This window comes from Gossypium hirsutum, chromosome D12 (assembly GCF_007990345.1).
Source record: "Gossypium hirsutum isolate 1008001.06 chromosome D12, Gossypium_hirsutum_v2.1, whole genome shotgun sequence".
Classification (NCBI taxonomy): domain Eukaryota; kingdom Viridiplantae; phylum Streptophyta; class Magnoliopsida; order Malvales; family Malvaceae; genus Gossypium; species Gossypium hirsutum.
Genome location: NC_053448.1, coordinates 37,919,607 through 37,941,655, shown reverse-complemented (window position 1 = coordinate 37,941,655; position 22,049 = coordinate 37,919,607). Strand labels below are relative to the sequence as shown.

At 30.7% G+C, this 22,049-nt stretch overlaps 1 protein-coding gene and 1 pseudogene across 1 annotated transcript; both read right to left on the bottom strand.

Annotated features, from left to right (window-relative positions):
* Positions 1 to 4,468: 4,468 nt before the first annotated feature.
* On the bottom strand, positions 4,469 to 7,343 carry LOC107945549 (squamosa promoter-binding-like protein 7). The gene is made up of 3 exons (XM_016879602.2): positions 6,460 to 7,343; positions 5,898 to 6,016; positions 4,469 to 5,065 (listed from the first exon to the last, which is right to left on the bottom strand). Exons 1-3 carry the CDS (start codon positions 6,969 to 6,971, stop codon positions 4,632 to 4,634), a joined length of 1,065 nt encoding a protein of 354 aa, XP_016735091.1. The 5' UTR covers positions 6,972 to 7,343; the 3' UTR covers positions 4,469 to 4,631.
* A 1,993-nt stretch (positions 7,344 to 9,336) lies between these two features.
* Positions 9,337 to 10,263, bottom strand: LOC121224097 (60S ribosomal protein L14-2-like; annotated as a pseudogene).
* Positions 10,264 to 22,049: the final 11,786 nt, after the last annotated feature.

The following is a 22,049-nucleotide window of genomic DNA, read 5'->3' as shown; positions in this document are numbered from 1 at the left end:
GCAACCTATTGAGGGATCATTAGTTTCGAACGAAGGACACTTCATATACTTTTTCACAAAAATCCACCTCCCATCAATGCATTTCAATACGTAGGAAAAATTACAGAAATTTTATTAAATTTCGAAATTGGAATTAAATAATTGTTTTGTTGGATTAAGTAAATAAAAATATTTGATATATATGGGTATATAAATGCATACATTGCATTGCAGTTCATGTGAAAAGGCAAGAAGTGGGTGGGTGGGTGGGGGGCTCAACTGATTTGGCGTGAAATGGATTTGCAGAGTTTCACGTGCAGTGCACGTGATGATTGGTACTTGGTTGCTGAAGCGATCGTCCTTTGTGGGGACTTTACCAACAGTATATCTCTGTATTAGGAGCCATTGGGATTTAGATGCTTGGCTACCTTCACCATGTCAGTCCCAATCAGGTCACAAAGCTGATTATATATATACACGTATATACATACATACATGGTTAGTTGGAGGGTTACTTTCTATTTTCAAGGACCGGAATAATTATTTATAGCTCTCTTTAATCTTTAAATAGAAATATTAATGCTCTCCTTTTATATTGGTAACAATACTAATACCGAAAAATAATAATGTCAATCCAAATAAAATTCAGTCTCAACCATACATTTCTTTGGTAAAGAAGGGCAGGGTATTATTAATGGTTGAGATATAAGTCATCAATCCCTTTGAAATCTGTCTGCCCGAAATCGAGTATATATGTTCATCTAATTTAATATAAGCAGACAAAAAGTTAATGATACCATTTCTAGTAAATATGTTAGGAAAGAGACAACACTCTCATTTGTCTTTCATTTTTATGATGTATATTACACTAGCTGATGCACTTATGAGGTGATGGGCTGAGCTTGTGGACGACGCTCTTCAAAATGAGACCTCGAGTTGAGCCGAGCTAAGTCGAGTTTTTGCAAATCATGTTAAGAGATGCCAGACGCTCTTTGATGCTTAAGTCAGTATTGATGTGGTTTAAAGATAGAAATTAAAAGATGCTAAAATGAATAATAAATTTTTAGGGTTAAAATGTAATTTCATCATTATAATAGTTTATAATTTCTTAAATTCTGAAGGGACTATTGGACCATTGGGGGAGGCAAGGCTATTGTGTACCCTCTGTCTAGACTCTTGGCTAAAAGATTTAGAATAAAAGATCAAAGTGTAATTTTATTATTATATTAATCTATAATTTTTTTGAATTTAAAAGGAATTATATGGAGAATTTACCACCGCGAAGGTGTTTTTTAGGGAGAGGCCATTGCCTACCAGTTTGATATTATTTTTATTATCTTTTTAAATAATTGCATATATAATATGTTTTCAAAAGAAATATAAATATGCACATACGATAGGATGTCATCATTCATAAGTAGAGGTGTTTATAGATCAAAACGGTTGAGTTTATTTTTGGTATCAATGCCATACTTAGTTGTTCAAATTTGGCTCAACCTTAAATTTTGCCCTAATCTATCCATATTTATAAATGATTAATCCATACTTGTTTAGACTCGTTTATATTATTTTTATTAGTTTTTAAAATATTACTATTTTCATTTAACATTTAGTAATTATATATATATCTTTTATTACTATCATATGAATTTATTTCTTTTATTAAATTTCCAAATGCAAATAGCTCAATATATATTTTTACTATATAATATAACGAGTATATAAACTTTTATATCACATTAAATAAATGAAAATTTAACATATTATAACATGAAATTAGGTCAACTTGAGCTAAACTCGGGTTCTAAATATTGAAACTCGATCATGACCCATATTTTAAAGAGTTTAAGTTTTTATCTAAACTTATTTTTTGAGCCTAATATTTTTTAATCGTTTTACACTATAATTACCACCAAGCTTTAAAAGAAATCTCTCCACTTATAGCAACCATGATTCATATTCCAAAACCCTTTTAAACTTCATGTGGAACCTTAGGGTTTGACCGAATAGTCCGATCTTAAGTCAAGGTTAGATTATTAGATTATTTAGATTTTTTTTGTTAAATTAGCTAATTCAAAGTCAACAAAATGTTTTATAATAAAAAAAGGACATAATGTTAAATTTAACCCTCAACATTTGTATCTTTTGTGAATTTGATTCTTTTTCTTTTTCTAAGCTAAAATTTGACTGTTAACCTCTTAGAAAGAATCAAATTGCTTTTTTTTAACAAAAATACCGACTAAAACACTGATTTTTTTATCAATGATGGTGTGGAAGTCCACTTATACTCCATGTTGACATAGCACTATTTGTCTCATATATCATATGTAACACCCCTAACCCGAATTCGTCGCCGGAACAGGGTTACAAAGCATTACCGAAGTTTACAAGTTAATTATCAGAAATTTCATTTCATCTAGCATTCATATTAGAAACCAATCAAAATCATACATATTGTCCCTTAAACGAACCCTCAAGGCTCAAATTTATGCATTAGAAACAAATAGGGACTCAGTCGAAAACTCAAAAAATTTTTCGAAAATATTTAAAATTTTTAACACTGCAAGGGTCACACGGCCCTGTGGCCAGGCCGTGTGACTCACACGGTTTGGAGACACGCCCGTGTCTCAGGCCATGTGGGCATTCGAAATAGGGATACACAGCCGTGTCTCAGCCCGTGTTCGTGCCCATGTGAGTATATTGACTTGGGTCACACGGCCAAGTCACACGCTTGTGTGCTAGACTGTGTGAACATTCTGTTTTGTGCAAATTTAAGATATAGGGGACACACGGCCGTGTCACCTGGCCGTGTGTTACACACGGTTGAGACACACGTCTGTGTCTCTGCCCGTGTGGAAGAAAATAGACCATTTACAAGCCATATTTCTCACCCAATCTCAGGCCCGGCCTAGCCCGAAAAATGAGTTTACTTTTTTGTCCCAAGTCGGCCCTATTTAAGAAAAGTGAACTTGGGTCCAACCCGGTCCACTCATATTTTATTTTTTTAGATTAATTTTTTTAATGATATAATACACTAAATGTACTAAAAATGCTAAAATAAAATTTTTCTAACACATTAAAAATATATATTAAAAAATACTACCATAAATATAATAAATATTTTATTATATTAAAAAACAAAAATAATATAGTAAATATTTTATTGTATTAAATATAAATTTTGAAATTTTATATTTTGGGTTGGGTTTTTTAGTTGGGTAAGTGTTTTTTTTTAGGTCTTGAACAATGGGTTTAATTGTTATTGGATTAGTGATTTAATATAAATATAAATAAATATAATTATTATTTAACATATATAATTAATATAATATGTTTTATAACATAATATTTGGGCCGAGCTCAGGCCAAAAAATCTTGCTCAATGCCCGGCCTATATAGAAAACGAACCTTAAATTTTACTGAAGCCCGTTTTTCAAGCATCGTATTTTGTCCAAACCCTCCCACTTTTCGAGTGCGCCCTCGAGCTTGAACGGATAAGCCGAAGTTTAATTTAAACTGAACTATGTGACAATACATCAAATACTAACTATATATATTAAATTTGGAATTATATAGTAGTGAAATTAAAATTGAAAGTTTTGAAAGCCATAGAAGAGGAAAGAGTGGTCACACTAATTGTACGCATGTTGGTGTGTGGATTTTCACTTTACACGCAATGGAAACACACATATTTCTAAAATTATGGCTTGGGTTCTAAGGAACTTTCTCACATGAAAATAACCCCTCACTTGAATCCATCATAGACAGAGCTGTAAATTGATAATGCCCACATCATCCTCCACCTTCACTTTATTATACTTGTATTCCTGTAGAGCTCTTGGGAAGTCTAGGGTTCTCTCTTAGGCTGGGGTCCCCCTCCAGACAAATGAAAATTTGTCTCGTATTTACAAAATTTTAAGTTAATTTAATGGTAAAATTATATTTCAGCTCCCTCCTGAAATTTAAAATACAATTATACATTTTTCAAAAACAAAAAAGTTTATAGTTTAATCCCTTAAAAATTACAAAATTTTACATTAATACACTGACAGAATTACATTTTTAGCTCTATTAAAGAGCAATATTTTGAATTTGCCCCTGCTCTTAGGTTCTCCTTTACCCGTACTTGAGGGAGTATTTATAAAGGAAAGAGTCTCGTTCATTAACAATGTGATGGACTGATAGATGTTTTGAAAGACCCTTCTCAATATACCTTCTGCAGATTATATGGGTTTGCTAAGTATGACAAGATGCTTAGGCGAGACCATGGGGTCTAGCTTGAAGCTATGTGTTGACAAGTTTCAACGGTAATTAAATACTCTAACAAGGAGGTCTAAGACGAAGGTATAACAAGTATATATATTTAACATGTATTGGTGGGTGCGGTTGATTTGGCTCATTGATAAGGGCTCAATCACTTGCATTTGTGGTCCAAGCAAACTAATGCGGCTTACCTAAATAAAATATGGCCTAAAAGAAAGGTCAACAATTAACAAACAATCACTTGGCATTTATGGTTCAGTGACAACATTTGAGAACTTTATGTTACAAAAGAACAAAGTGGTGACAAATTGTTCTTCAATCAAACTATATATGAATGGATAATTATACAGTGCCAACAATCAATAATGAAATGAGAATAATAGTTGGAACTATCCATGTGTTCCTTGCAGGGAATGCCACAACTCCGAACACTCTTCTTCTTCTTCCTTAGTTTTTCCCCTCACCGACAACATTCCAAACGCTGAGTTCGAAGCTTGCATGAGATCTAATGTGACTTGACCACCGGTTTCCGGGAACTGAACGTCCCAACCATGAGGGTCAAGCAATGAGTGATGCTGAACAAATATAGGATTGGACCCTGCAGGTTGGGGCTCACCTATATACTGCCAGTCTCGCTCGAGTACGGGCTGCTGTGCGAGGACGGCAGCACGGTTTTCCACAATCAGCTCACGCAAGGCGGCACTAGATCTTGTTGAGAGATTAGACGGGGAGATCCAAGAATCGACCTTGGATGACAGAAGAGAGAGAGCACGTCCTGTTGGCGACGATACATACGGAAAACTCCCGGTCATCGGTTTATTATCTGTTTGACAACATACTACATACATAAGATTATCATACGCTTGAACTGCCCTAGGGAATACACTGGTGTACGCATACATAACATGATGTGCCACTCCTATGATGCTATACATGCTATATACATGTGACCATGGCCTATTCGAATTTCAAACTACAAGGGATTCAACTGTGACCAGCTCAATAAAGTGAAACCTTATCCAAATCAAATGGATCATAAAGCATCGACAAAAACATAAAAAACAAGCATACCCTTTTTGTCTCAATTGCAAAAAAATTATTCCCGTACATATTACATTTTTTAAGTTTAAATCTACATTTTCCGGAATGGCAAATTACATTTTTATTTAGTTACTCAACTATGAAAAATTATAAAATAACCACTCAATTATTAATAAATTTCTTTTTTATCACCTAATTATAAAAAATTACATAATAATTATCTAACTATTCAATTTTATCTTTTTAATCACCAATGGACTAACGTGAAAACACTCAAAAATCCAAAAATAATTAGACAACTAAAGAAACTTTTCACAGTTAAATAACAAATAAATAAAAATCATACATAGTTAAATAACAAATAAATAAAAATCATACATACTTTTCACGAGACATAAAACAACGTGCATCTGGGAAATGAAAGATTAATATCCGGTAACGCTGTCTAAAGGACTTGTATTAAAATAATACGGTGACATGTAAAACATGCAGCCAAAAGTAACATTAATATAATTCCTTTATTAAGATGGGGTTTAGCTAATAAAAAAAACCCTTTTAAAATTAAAAATTAATTAAAAAAATACCATTAGTAAAAAGGAATAGAAAAAGTATACCTTGAGCAAAGTTCCTGGTAGCAGAATCGTGAGAGGTTTTTCTTCTACGCTCATTATGACCTGCTAATCTCCTTCTGCAACTCCTCTTAGAGTCGTCAAATTCTGACACTACATGAAACCTATGCCCCCAAATTTTGAGCAATGCATAAAAGCATGCAGTAAGAAAGATGGAGATGTATATAAGCATGCAATAAAGATGGAGACTAAAAAGAAAAATAAAATATTTCACCAAAATAATTATATATGACCAAATAGTAAATTACTGTTAAAAATTTTATTTATTTTTATTATTAAATATTGATGTAATTGTCGAAATAACCAAACAGTTAAAGACATTATATGTCACATACACCTCAACAAAAATGAACAAATTAAATGTTACACGTTATATTTTGCTTCCTTAGCTTGAAAAGGATCAAATTAGTTAATGTATGTTAAAAAAATTTGCATAACCCAACCTGACGATGCACGATGACCAGTTAGAAATACTTGAAATTTTTAACTGAGGGATGAAAATGCAAACTAAAAAAAGAAGTGGAGATTAATTAAAAAGTGACCATACCTGCTACACTGTTGACAAAAGCGTTGCTCTAACCCTAGCACCACCACCTTGGGTGCTTTAGAGTGTGTTTCACAAACTTTGTGTCTCCGGTGATACTCTTTAGCGTTGACTAGTGTAACATTACACCCTTCAACTTGACACCTCGGTACCGTCGACGAAGAAGGCCCACCTCCTTCGCCGCTAAGATTATCATAATAGGGTTTACCTTTCTTTCCAATAGAGTACCCACCGGCGGAGTGACGATGGTTGTTCAGATCTGATGAACCCTCAAAGTAATGTCTCTTCCCAAGCTTCAAACAAACAAGATGAGGATCTGCCGATTGGTGAATACGACTCGACCCATCGCCGGCGTAAAGAGAGTGTCGTTGTTGGTGGTGGTGGTGGTGGTGGTTCAGCGCGTGAGACTCAGTGAGCGTGGTCTCGAAGTTGAAACTGTTGGTGGTTGCATTGTTTGGGTTATACTTATTACCAGTTTGGCTTCGGTTCCCCATGAACATATCATCATGTTCCATAATCTTTGTCTCTCCTTTTTTTTTTTCACTCCCTGTTGCAGCAGCCACCAGTATTCGTATATATATAACTATATTATCAAATATCTATTACAGCTTTGCCATTTTTTTTTTTTTGCCTGTTTTGTGTAAGCAAAGAGGACTGATACTTTTACATAGAAAAAAGTAACTTTTTTTCAAAAAAAAGACACAGCTTTAAAGAGACAGTAGAAGAGAAAATGAATGAAGGGTTGGTTTTTTATTTTTAGTTATTTGTAGGGTACTACTACTGATACAATGGGGAGTTATCGGGAGCTGGAGACAGATAAAAGCTGCAAATTTGACAGAAAGTGATTGAGAGAGAGAGAGAGGGGATTGATGATGCCCCAAGCGAAGGGGAAAGTGGCACGTGAGTGGGAGAGTGTAGCACGTGGGAACTAGATTGAAGGTTAAATCACCTCCTCACATCTCACAACCCTGAAATCATCCTATATATAAAATCACCTCGGTGTTGAAATTGTAGATTCGGTTAAATTGAATTGCATTAGTATTAATTAAATTAATAAAATTATATAATTTTTTAACTGTTAATTGAATTAAAAGTTTTTCAAAAAAATTAACTAAATAAAAATATTTCGATTAATTCGGTTATCTTTTGGTTAAAATAAATATAAAACATATAAAAAATACATTGATAATGTTCATTTGTCTTGAAAGTTAACCGAATTTTTAAGTCTTGAAACACTATATAATTATTAAGTTCAGTTAATTCAATTAATTACCCTTTTGAACCGAATTAACCGATAATTGAAATTCCAGAAAACTATTAACCGACCTCCGACCGAACTAAGTTCAGCCACTAACCGATTAACGGAATTAAATCCGTTCAATCAATTAATTTAATTTTAACCAAAATTTGAACACCCTAGAATTATCCCATTAACTTAATGATAAATTTGTATTGATTTGAAGTTGGTTGGCATTAAATTCAAGTTGTAATTTTTTTTGATTTTGTATAAAAGAACATACTCTATATAATGATAAGGATTCAAATCCATCCCTCAATTTGTAACTTGACTTTGAAAAAAAAAATAATACAAATGTAAGGGTTAAATTTTGATTTTAGTCCCTCAATTATATTTAAATTTAAGATATAATTTAACATAATTAATTCTTTTTCTTCGATAATATTCACATATTTTTCTCTAAATAAATTTATTTCTAACACAAAAATATCATTTTAGATGAAATTATGAAAATACATAAATCAAACAAGAATTTGGTCATGTGAAAATGGGCATGCAAGCAAGCCTGGTTGTAGACGCGATCCAAGCAACGTGTAGTACACGGCGGGTGTCGCTGCTGCTAAGTTGCATGAATTTCCTACGTAAGCTTCCAATAGGAACTCAGGGCACGTTTGGTTCGCTGTATTGGATTAAAGGTGTATTGGATTAGAGGTGTAATGGATTAGAGGTGTATTGGAATAGAGGTGTAATAGCAAATCAACTGTTTGGTTGAATGTAATGGAATAGAGGCGTAATAGTAATCTTGTGTTTGGTTGAATGGAATAGAGGTGTAATAGCATAATGGAAAAAAACTAAAATGACTAGAATACCCTTAGCATAAATTTGTTTTGGTAAATGATTATTGTTATTTTTATTTAAATTTTAATAAGATTATTAATATCAATAATAAATAATTTAATCATATTTAAACATAATTATTATTAAATATATTATAATTAAAATATATAATTTAATAAAATTCTTAATAATCAATATTCTTATATGAATTTACTCAAATCATAATATATGATACTATAAAATATAAATTAACATAATTATTATTAAATATATTATAATTAAAATATATAATTTAATAAAATTCTTAATAATCAATATTCTTATATGAATTTACTCAAATCATAATATATGATACTATAATTTACTCAAATTCTTATATGAATTTAATAAAATATCATTTGAAATAATTAATATTAAAATTAACATGTAACTGTTTGTTACTCATTCTTTGTTTCTTATTCTTTTTGTTTTGATCATGTATCAATCATTTAAACCAAATGCTTGGTTGTATTGGACAGTGTTTTATTACTTTATAAATGCATGATTTTATATACACAAATACATATGTATAGGAAAATTATCTGAATGAATGGTTAATATTTATTATCAGCAAAACTTAGTATATACACACATAAATTAAGGTAAGATAATTAACTCGATATCTAGCTTGAGCAGCTCGAGTTTGTCTAAACAATACATCAAAACTTTTTATTTTGAAGCTTATAAACTTAAACAGCTTAAGTGTCTTATTTTTCATTATGCTATAAAGGGAATATAAATAAATACCAGAATTTTGATACGAAAAATTGCAGCAAGCAAAGCAATATCCTGCTATTAAACTCACTATAAAATATGTAATATAGCAAACAAAGATCTCTCAACTGATCTTTAATCTTTTTAATCATTTGTAAATAAAAGAAAAAATTACAAAAAAGAACAACCTGCAGAATGTTTGATGACAAAAACTAACAAAAATCCATGATTCAATATCAAATTCAAGATGCATTCTCCTTTTTCAGCTTAGCAAGTTCTTGCTTGATGACTCCAGACCTCTGCAAAACCGTATTACAGCTCGTCAAGCTTCGATTGAAGTTTTGAGGAAGTGCTTTCAAGAAAAGAACTCTGGTATAAAACGGGTAGACACAATAGGGGGTGTATCGGAAACTGACCTTGATCTTAGCCAACATAAGCTTGAACCTATCAAAGTCGTTGAGAGATGCTCTTCTCTTCTGGACAATCAACTTTCTACCCCACGAGCTACTTTCCCATTTGTTCTTAACATCTGTAAGTTAACATAAGAGTGATAAGAAAGAAAACATATCTTCAAGAAATAACATTACAAATGCTGGTGAAAGCTGTCGTCGTCCTTACCAGCCTTCTCCATAGCTTCGATCAACCCATTTGTTCTTGGGAACACGTGGAATGTCAATTGTGATATCTGTCAATGTAAGCCTCTTGAAGTTCATTTGGCCTCTTACCATATCCGGGGCATCAACAAGTGCCTGCCACATTAAAAATAGTCACTTCTTACACGCACATCTCCAAATAACACCTATAGGACTTCAACTAGACTAGTTGGCTGATAAAGGAACATTGATAATTGAGCAGACCATAATCCAAAGACTAAAACCAGCAAGATGGGTTAGTAGAAAAATTATGCAGCCAAAATCTAATGGTCACATTAAAGACATGTTTAAACCCTTCATATGACATGTGATAAAGGAAAGGGCTTTCTTACATGACCGCAGGTAAGTTTGCAGGCAATTACATGACTTGCTTCATGCAAGAATACTGTAATGAGCTTAAAAGGCAGCAACAACACTGTTCTCCATATCTACAACAATCAGGGGGAAACATTAGGTCAATCCATTTAAGCAAACAGAGGCAACCAGTTCAAATTCCAAAGAATGCTGTATCTTTTAACAGAAATTCAACTGCAGTGAATCCCCCTAGAAAACTCCTAAAACCTTGGCATCCTCATCCTTATGAACAACTTATGAAAATTGTTGTAAATGCCATAGCATTTATGAGTTCCTTATGAACAGATTTACAACAAGTATTACAAAAGTAAATCACAAAAGCTCCAAGAAAAGAACCCAATTTTCTTCAACGTGCAAACCAAGAAACTATTTAAACTGAATCTATTTCGTAATTCAAATTACCATCAATTTTCTTGGAAGTAAGTGAATGCAAATGCATGCAGGAGATAATATCAATGGAGAAGCAGATCGAAGAAACATTCTAAAACAGAGGATTAATTTGCTTCCCTCGATTGAACTCCCTCAAATTGAAAGATCTTCAGAAACTCATTGGATTTTTCCATGAAGATTATACTGTTGACTTCCCAGCCTTAAAGATTCTTGAGATAGAAAACAGTCCAGACTTGAAAGCATTCATCCATAAATCTATCGACAAATATAACCCTACTGGTGGAGTTTTGTTCAACGAAAAGGTACTGCTTTTAACGCAGTGAATTGTACCTTATTTCCATTTCTCTTGTTATAATTAACTCTTCTAATCATTTCTTCCACAGACATGAATACTGACATCAACTATATTACTTCTGTTAAATTCACCATCTCTAAACAACATAAATTCAAGGATTAACTAAACATAACAATAAAAAGAATTCAAAACCCCAAAAAGAACAAATCTTGCAGAGACCCAAAATTAAAAAAAAATGAAACATGATTACATATGGCTTGTAAATTGAAGGTTTAGTTAACCTGTAATGAATATGGATTTCCTTTGAAATAGATTGAAGCCTTGAGTGGAGCCTGGAAAGAAGCAGAAATGGCGATAACTAGGCGCAGGCAAGGCAACCAAGAAGAGGAATAAATTAGGAGGAATGGAAAGCTTAAAAACCCAAAACACTAACCTGTAAATGACCAAATCCGGGCACAGTGCGATGAAGAAGAAGCTGTAATCAGAAAAGGGGAAACCGATTACATGCAGAATCAGCAGAGTGAAACAAATCTGGAGGGGATTAACTTGCCAACAACGAATTCGGCAGAGGCTAGAAGGAACAGAAGAGAAACGGGGAAGCAGATGGGAGGGTATAACAGGGATGGTAAACCTATGCGGAGCCTAATCTGAGCAAATGGGGTGTATTAGAAATCGGTGGATTTCACCGATTAAGTTAGTCGCGTATTACAGCCGTAATGGAAAAACCACGAACCAAACAATGGCATAGAAGCGTCTTAAGTAGGCCCCACCGATTAGGGGTGTATTGGCTATGCCAATACACCCAACCAAACATGCCGTCAGTGCATCGTCTGCTACTATTTCATTCTTATCTTGATCTAACTGAGCGTCTTTTCAACGCGCTTCGACTGCTTGTCAAATTCGTTTATTCCAATAATAGGTGCTAATTTTTTTAAAATTAATTAGGTCACTTTTTAATTAGATTAAATAAAAAGGTTCAATTAGCATTTTTTCTAATTAAATCAGTTTAATATCGATTCACGTTCCAAACAATTATGTTTAAAAACAATTTTAACCTTTATATAGAGTTGTTTTTGAATTTAAGAAAAAACATTTTGCAGCTAAATAATGTAAACCCAAACTTTGCATTCACTTGCTTTGTTTCTTACTACATTATAAAGTAAAGAATTAAAGATTATCTTTTTCCTATATACTTGAAAAGTATTCTCCATATTTTTTATTTTCCCATTTACTTTTCGAATTTAAAAAAAGTAAGCCTAGTTGTTAACACCATTCAGGCCCATACCCCTCTTAAAATGGAAAAATTTTTCATTTAGGCCTTTTAAAATTTTTAAAATTTTAAATTAATAAAGATAAAATTGCACGTTGCTCCCCCTAAATTGATAAATAATTGATTTAATCCTTAAAAAATTATAAAGATAAAGACTATTAAAATGGTGAAATTGCATCTTTACTATCATAAAAATTACAATTTAATTTCGGCTCCCCTAAAAAAAGTTTCTAGCTTCACCCCTAACACCATTAAAATTTTTCTGTTAAATTTTCTGATATAACATCTTGAAATTAAAAAGAATAAACTCACTTATGTGACCAAAAATGACATTATAATAAACTTAAATTTAACAAAGAATTTTAATGATAGTAACAATTTTTAAAATTCACATTAGCATTTTAATTAGAACAAAGCATGTAGTCTAACTAATGGAATTGTAAAAGTTAAATTATCAAGTTATGTCAATTTTTAAAGTATAGAATCTAAATATCAAATTCGAGTGTAGTATAAAAATCAAAATTGAAATTTGACCATATTATATAATTTTAAAATAACAGATGAGAAATATAACAATTATCTTATAATGTCAAAAAAAAAACCTTGGGCGTGGATCATATAAAAAATGTCTTACATTATAAAATAAATATTGAGATTTGAGCGTAGTATATGGACTAAAATTTTTTTTTACAAATATAAAAACAAAAATTTGATCATTATTATATAATCTAAAAACAATTAAAGACATCAAATTTAAAATTTAACCATTATCTTATAATATAAAAAATTATTGTATTATTGTTAAAACTAAAGAGTATTCAAAGAACCCCCCCCACCTCACATTTAAATCCCCTTCCTCTCAAAAGTCCCCCCTAAAGTCCTTGAGAAAAAGCTAAGAGATGGAGGGGGTACTTGTGATAGAATTGAAAATAAGGTAAAAATTATGATAGTTGTTAGGACCGAACCAGATGACTGGTTGAACTAACTACACCCAAAACTAGTTCTCCAAATGAGTTCAAAAAGGAAAACAAGTTGAAAAACATAATATGGAATGTAAAATAAATTAATGAATCAACTAGACTAGATCATAGATCGAGTCGGATCGGGTTGGGTTTAGGTTGAATTGATGTAAAATTTTAGGTTCGACTTTAAAAATAGGCTTAAAATTTTGTCCAGATTCGACCCAGATTAAAAATGTTAAATTCGAATTTTTTTTTGCCTACTTGTATTTTTTTATACAAAAATAAATTTTAAAAAATATAATACATCAAATACACTAAAAACATTAAAATAAATGTTTCTCAGCAAATTGAAAATACATTTTAAAAAAATCTTTATACTTAAGTAACACTAAGATAGTTGTAACTTAACAGATAAATGTCTCCAAAATAATAGTAAAATTAATAATAAAATAAGAGCTATATAACATCCATATAATAACAAAAAATAGTAGCAAAAAAATCCTACCCGAGACTTCAGCTCATTTAAAAAACAAATTTTATTTTTTATCCAAACTAATTTTCCGAATCAATATTTTAACTTAAATCCTCTCACTTTTTAAATAAATTTTCGAACCTAAAGGAATAACTAAATCCACAATTAGATCTACATGTAACGAAGAGGCTAACATTATTTGTCTGTAGGAATTAGTTTGGAAATACTGTTGGCTTTGATTACAAACAAATAAAATTACACAGCAAATTACTTGATAGACTTTGAAAAATTGCATTTCTCTTTATTATTTTCTTTACAGAGGATTTTTTTAGTAGTCGATAATTATATTAAGTCATAATTAAATTTGAAGTTCGATTTCTCAATTATTTTCTTTATTTAGAAAACTCGAATCCGATTTTTTAGTTAAAGACACATGTCAATGAAATGACTCAAATACTAAGATCTTCCCTCAATTACACCATGTTGGCTAAGCGTTGAAGGTGACTAAACTTGTTTAATTGCCGAGCTATTTATCGAAATTCAAAGTTTCCTTTGAAGCTTACAAGGATTTACACAAAAAAATTATATTAAGTTCGTTTAGGTAAAAAAAATTAGATCAAATTTAAATTTTAATATTCAAAGCTCGATTCCAACCTAATATAACCCATTTTTAGGTTAATAATATAATTTTGTTTCCTTTTATACATTATAATATATATCATATTAAATTAAATATACTATATTATAACATAAATATTAAAAAAACATGTTAAATCGTTTAGAAAATTAATAAATCTATATATATATAATTACTAAAGTAGTTATATTTATAAAAAAACAATATGGGTAAATTTAAATAAGTTCAGATTAAACATATGAACAATTTAAACAAAATTTGAAGTTTATATTTCAAATTAGGTCAAATTTAAACAATTACATATAATATTGATATAATATATAGATTTGACCTAACTTATAAATACTTTAATCGTGACCGCACCTTCATTCAGAATAACATAATAGTCGTTCCTTTAAAAAAACCTCGAATTTTTATTATTTCTTACGATATAGAAGAGAAAAGAAGGATATGGTTTGAACTCATGTTATCTAAATATCATACTATAGCTTTAATCACACTACTTTAAATAAATATTAAAATATTAATCTATTGTGAATTCGAATCATCGGCATACATCAATTGCAATTTGCATGGATGTTGTGAAGAATTAAATGCACAAAGGAGAAAGTGAAAGCAACTACAATAAGCAAAGCAAAAAGTCATTCCTTTCCTTATTTACTCTACTGGGAAATGGTAAACCATTTTTTCACTGATCAAACTGTGTCTACACAGTCATCTGTCAAGTCCAGGAATGGGAAATTTTTTTAAGGCTTTATACCAGTTTTATCTGTCTTGGATTTATTTAGAAAGTTAAAATATTGCCTCCTACAACCTGACACTGATATTTTGATTCCCACTTGTCAACTGACTCAGAGTAATAAGTAATTCAGCAGTGAAGTGTTGGGTTGTTTTTTTAGATTAAATATTGTATTATGAGATAAAAGAAATTAAACTTTTCTATGAAATTATCAGTTCATTTTTTTGTTAAATCTTTTATTTTAAATATCGTATCTAAAATTAAGATTTTATCTTCTTAAAAATATTTTTTAATAAGAATGGTAAATATTGTCAAACTCAAAAGCACATTTATACTCACATGTTCCTAATTGTTCTAATAGAAACTGTACCAATTAAATTGAGACTCAATCAACTAATTACTTAATTATTGTTTAATATAAAATAAGTTTTATTGAGCGAGATCAGCTTCTACGGAAGAAGTTTACGAAGTATTTTCATCAACAATCGAAAGTATTATCCCTGTTTCGGAGTTTTCCCCTAATACTCTATCGAAAGTCAACATGCCATGAGCAGTTATTCTAAAGGCCTGATTTACAGAGTTATGAGCACCTCAATCATACGTAAGCATACAATCAAACTATCTAAGAAACATAAGTGTCTTGCCCTTGGTGGGATCCAAACTCTTTATCTATAACATATAAATCATTTGTTGAGGAAAATGTTCCATTTGAAGATCTGATCAGTTGTCCTGTAAACCACACTTGAAAGACTTCTTTAGAGTGTGTCAACCTACCCTCAAAAAGTCTAATATATTTGATTATATTTTTAATATAAATTTAGTTGTATTATTTAATATAAAAATCGTTTTTATTTCTTTTCACAGTCATTAAACTGTTGGGTTCCTTTTCTGTCAGGTATTGTAATAAGGATTTGTATAAGCTAAAGACATAGAGGAAAGCATAGAGGGGCGGTATCCAAAGTAATGGGGGACCCCAAAACAATAAATGACCTCTAGATTCAACCACGTGAACGGCTAGGATGTGAGTTGCAGGCCATGGAAGGAAAAGAAAGGCGTGGTGAGAGAGAAAGTGGAACCTGCAACTCTAACTTTGTACTTGCTTATCTGGGTGTTTGCCACGTGTAAATCGACAAACTTGATTGAGGATCCAATATAAATTAATATTATTATTACAAATTCCATATCCCCCTCGTACTTAAAACAGAGTTGGGGAAACTGATAATAAATATAGGCAATGTCTGATACTATTGTTTCCTTTAATGAAACCCAAACGATATAAAGGAGAGGATCGTTTTCTTTTTTTGGGTGTCATAAGAGGGGACCATTTTCAATAATCTTAGTTTTGTCAATCAAAATTTTGGTCTTAAATCTATGAAATGTGCACTCTTTTATTTGTAAAGAATTGCGTAAATGTATTAGGGAGGTTTTATTATTAAGAAAGATAAATTTGTCATTTTATGATAGAATTTTATCTTTATACAATTGATTAAAAAGCAAACCGGTTATTCTTGTTAAAAATTTTATCAATTTTTATTATTAAAAATTGACATAACTGATAAAATAACTAGACATTTACACATGACGTGTCACATGTACTCATTATGACATACAATGACTTTTTGTATTAGGAAAATATTCTATGAAACTGGGACGTCACGTCATTTGTATCTCTTTTTCAATAGTTTTATGCCACATCAGCATTTTGATCTTGAATTTCAGCATTTTCATCATGAAAAAAATCAAATCCAAATTAAAATCCTGAAATTCAGGATAAATTTACTGATATGGCATAAAACTATTGGAAATGGATAATATCCTTGTTTCATACAATCCTTTCTCTTTTTTAATAGTAGAAATGAATGAAACTTGTAACAAAATGACCAATTTACTTTTTGATCCAATGTACAAGTACTAATTTATTACTTTTTATTAGAATGGACAAAATGTAATTCCACTCCTAATACCAATAGCAACTTTGCTCACATAAGATTGAGAAATTAAGTTCAATTCTAAAGAAATGCACTTTTGAACAATCTTTTATTAACAAGTTGTTGTTGATTAATGTGGCAGCAGCTTTATTATTATAAAGTTGAGAATTTAAGTTCGAATCTTAAGAAATTCGATAAAGATTAGTTTTGAATCTAAATGTGTTAAGACTACTTGATTTTATGTTTTTTTTTTCTAAAAATGAGGAAAATTGATTAAAGGGAAAGAAAGTTGAACGAGACTAAACTTATTCAAAAGCGGGGTTACTAGCTTAAGCTTAAAGGTCTTTCTTGAGAGGGTTTGAATAAAAATGTTATACTCAAAAAATGAACTAGGGAAAACAATTAGGTCCATTTAAAATAATGACTTGACTTGGGCTTCAGTATTCAAAGCATAACCTTGACCCAACCGACCCCTTTTTGAGTTTATAATATATTTTTAATTTATTTTATATATTATGTAGTTTATATCATATAAAAAATTAAATATACTATACTATAATGTAAATATTAAAGAATATAGTAAGTTGTTTATGTTTAAAATATTAATAAAAGAACAAATATTATTTAAAAAACTAGAAGAACTAATATATAATTATAGTTAGAGATATATAATAAATAAATAATAATTATATATATTTTTAAAATAATATAAGCAAGCCTAAATAAGCTTGGATTTACTAATTACAAATATGGATGAACTTGAGCAAAATTTGAGGTTCATATTTTTAGTCATGTTATGTTTAGACTACTATGTAAGGTATTGATATCATGAGTAGCTCAAGTGGTGCCATATGTGGAGGTAAGTGGTTAATAAGCCTTAGTTTGGTTTGAGCCTCCCCGTGCACAGGTTCGATTATTTACATAATTAACTATTAGGTATTATATTGACACCTTTCTTTTGAGCCTCACAAGTTGTATTTCTACCAACCAATGTATTACTCATTTGTGAATCGTACACAACTGCTAGCAGAGGCGGGAGACAAAATTCCCAAACACAAAAACAATACCTTAACATTGTTAAATTTTTAGTCAATTGCTCTACAAATAATACTTCAATTTTTTTTCCAAAAGAACCCTATAAAGGAAACCTTTCATTTCAAAGTAAGAACTAAGGAAGAAAGAAAGTGGCATATTATAATAATTAATTAGAAAACTAAATGAATATAGCCCATTGAACAAAGAAAGTTAAAAAGGGATGTATTTATTTTTATTTTTTAAATAATCTCATTATTAATTCTGAGTATATTTATTTTTTTATACAATACTTATAATTATTCATAGTCTCTCCTTAACTAATAAATAAGAAGATAACATATTCTAATACACTCAATTTAAATCCTTCTTTGTTAATAATAATTAAAAGATAGTTGCAAGAAAAGGTGAGGAAAAGGGTGGCCCATCAAGCAATAGAGTTTTCATTTTTTTCAATCAAAGCTGAAGGGGAGGGGGGCCTTTTTTACTGTCTTTCATAAAAGAAAATCTGTCCTGTGATTTAATTTTTCTACAACTGGAGTTGAGCATATATCATATGGACCCATCTCTTTAAAACCATCACCTCAACCTTCACTTACTCAATGGGAAAAATGCCTCAATTATTTTACCACTTTTCTTTTTTTAATATTATATTTCAACAAAAAGGGTCACTTCAATTTATTGAAGTTTGTTATACATTTATCTTTAAAAGACTTTTAATGGGTCATTTTAATGTGGTCAACTACGTGGGGGATTAATTGGGTGATCAGTTTTTGGAGTTTCACCTTACAAGGTCCCCCCCCCTTTTACTCCATAGTGCTGTATTTAGTGGCACATCTGCCGAAAGTTTCATCAAATATAGTAAAAGCATCATGCCTAGGTTCACGGTAGCCGTTGTATTGATTTGATTCCGTTATTGAAGTAATTTAATTTTTATATATTAGATCAAAAAGTAAGTAGGTCATTCTGTTAAAAAAATTATTTATTTCTATTGTTAAAAATTAATCTTTATATTATCAGCATAATGTACACATAGCATGTCACGTATCAAGGTCTGGTTATTTCGACTGCCACACTAGTTTTTAACAATATAATCAGATGAAATTTTTAACAAAAAAGACTAATTTATTATTTGGTCTAATATACAAATGCTCATTTTTTTATTTATTACTAAAAGAGCCTAATGTAGACCTATCACATTATTACTACTTTTTGATGAATGCATATACCACAAGTGATGATGAACATCCATGGGCAGGATTTCTTGGTCTTCACTTTTTGATCCAAGAAAATGGCACTTATCGGTGTGGATATTAACTTATGTTGGTCATTTTGGACCAATAGTTGAAACCCAGATTGCTTAATGGGAAAAGGCTCAATCATACATGAGAAACTTGATGGCCCACGATTTAATTTCTATTATTGCATACTTATAAATATAGTAGGGAAATTGGGTCGTTCGGATTTATTGGGATTATTTTGTGTTAAGATTTTTTGGTTTGAGCTTTTTTGAGTTGTGCTTTTTTTAATTTCAATTTTTTTAGGTTTAAGTTTCCCTTTTTAAAATTTGATTGTTTTTCATATTTACATTAAAAGTAAAACACGTAGGCATATCTTTAGCTATAGGTCAAGATTAGACATGGCTAGTAGCTATTAAGATCCTAAAACTTTCTCAGGAGAGATCCAAAGCAATCGAAATTGCAAGGACAACAAATTGGCCTAAGTGGATCAAGGAAACTAGCGCACCAACATACAGGCTAAAGTTAGAAATTATGTGAAGGGGTCGAGATAAAAATAAAAAAAATTAGAGGGGTTAAAGTTAAAAGTTTTATATTAAAAATAAATTTTTTTAATCTAAAATAAGCTAAAAAGAATTAAATTAAATTATTTACATTTAAAAATACTAAAATAGCCATTAATCCATTTGGCTAATTTGTCTGCTCCTTTAAATAAGCCCCTGCAAGCATCTCCAGACAAACAACTATCAGCCCAAACGCTAAGTATAAATATACAAGTATGACTCTCATTTTATGTACTTATATACCTTACGTTTCTAAGCCTTGGGTTGCGGTAAGCGAGCAATAAGCCTCAGGTCCGTGGTTTGAGCAGTTCTTTAATTATTCTTGTGTACAATGCTAACGCCTTCCTCAAGTTTTGTAGGTCTTCCTAAACCTAGGCGCTCCTCCTCCATAAACCATACACAAATTTTCCCGAAGGCTGGATACAATAGCTTCAGTTATCGAGAGATCAGTCGATTACACGCTTAACAACACTTTAAAAATTTCTCTCAAAGGAGTTGACCCATCAACAAATTGTATAAACTATATTAAAATATACTATGTTTTTGCATATTATATACTTGTATAAACTCATCTAACTAATCTCACTCCAACTAAGCACAATTATATGTGTTTTTTTTTAATTATGAACACGTGAATGAAAATATAGAAAGCAGAAACAACAATATATGATGGAAAGTACAAAATCAGATCCTCGAAATCTTTCCAAGACATAAAATAAAAATTAAACTCAATTCGATATCCGTTCTCACATGCAATTCTAAGAACAAACTTAATGAAAAAAGAAAAGATAATGATATGTTTTAAGATACTTGATAATGTGTAAAGATCTTAAAAAGAAACAGCGACCATGTGAAAAGATTTATATTTGATATAGGTTAAATTATGCTATCCAAAGTTGTGGATTTAATCGATCATTTTTAGTCTTTGTACTTTTTTAAATTTTTAAAATTCCACACCTCATCAAATTATAACTGTTGAATTAATTAAGTTATGCTATTTCTTAAATTTGATATGGCAAACATATTATCATATGTGTATGCAATGGCAGCTTGTTATTTCTATACATTACTTACTATAATCCAATTAATGGATTAGTTCAAAATGTATAGGGAAAGTAAAATATCCAATCGAAGAATGTGGAGTAAATCTACAATTGTAAACATAGTACGAGACTAGTAATTGAATTTAACTAAATGGATTTAATTATTATTGTTTGAATCATGACTAAAATTGATCTATTCGAAAAGCACATGGACTAATATTGATCACATTAAAATAAGACTAATTCCACAACTTTGCTAAACTTCATCAATAGTTTATTTATTTATACTAATTCCCTTATTGAGATCAATTTCACATGAAGGAGAAAGTAGAAGAAGATATTTAGAAGAAAAAAAACGACAGAAAGAATAAGATATTTGGTAACGAAATCATTGAGTAATCAATCATCCATGGGTGCCATCAACAAAAGGGTAAGGGGAAAAAAGAAAAGGCCATTTAAGGTAAAGGGCATGCCTTCATTGTCACTTCAAGAAAGGGTTTTGTTGGTTTGTCATAAATGGCCAAAATAGATACAGTGGAAGGAACTTACCAGCTTTGTGTACTTTGATGAAATTTATCATAGCTATGACCAAGACAGGAAGCATGTAAGAAATATCAAAGGCTGATTACTTAGATGAATGATGAATCACGAGGAGAGCCGCAGAAGACTTTGGCTTCAAGTTTTCGGTTAATATCGGTTTTGCAAATGTTCATATTTTGTTAGAAGGTGGTGGTTTGTCATGCATAGTTTTCTTGCTTTGTTTAACTTTCCATAGCCTCACTCAACCTCTTTATAGAGTTAAAGAGATAAAATCTTGATTGGAGATAGTATCAACTTATTGAGAGGTTCGTTTGTTCCTACTAGACAACACTTTAAAAACTTCTTTGGAAGAAGTTGACTTCCTTTGAGCAAAAATGTGCTTTATATTATGTTGAATCTACCACCTCTTTAAGCAGCCTTAAACATTTGGACTATTCACAAAATCAAGAGACAACCGTAATGGGGACAATATCGATCCATTAAGGAGTTTGTTTGTTGACTACCAATAGACGACACTTTAAATACAAAAGACAATTTTTCTCTATTGAACCTGATGCTTCTTCAATGTCTCTCATAAACTTTGATTATAAAAGAGAACGATTTAAAAAAAAAAAACTTGTTAAAGGGAGCATTGAATTTGATCATCAATA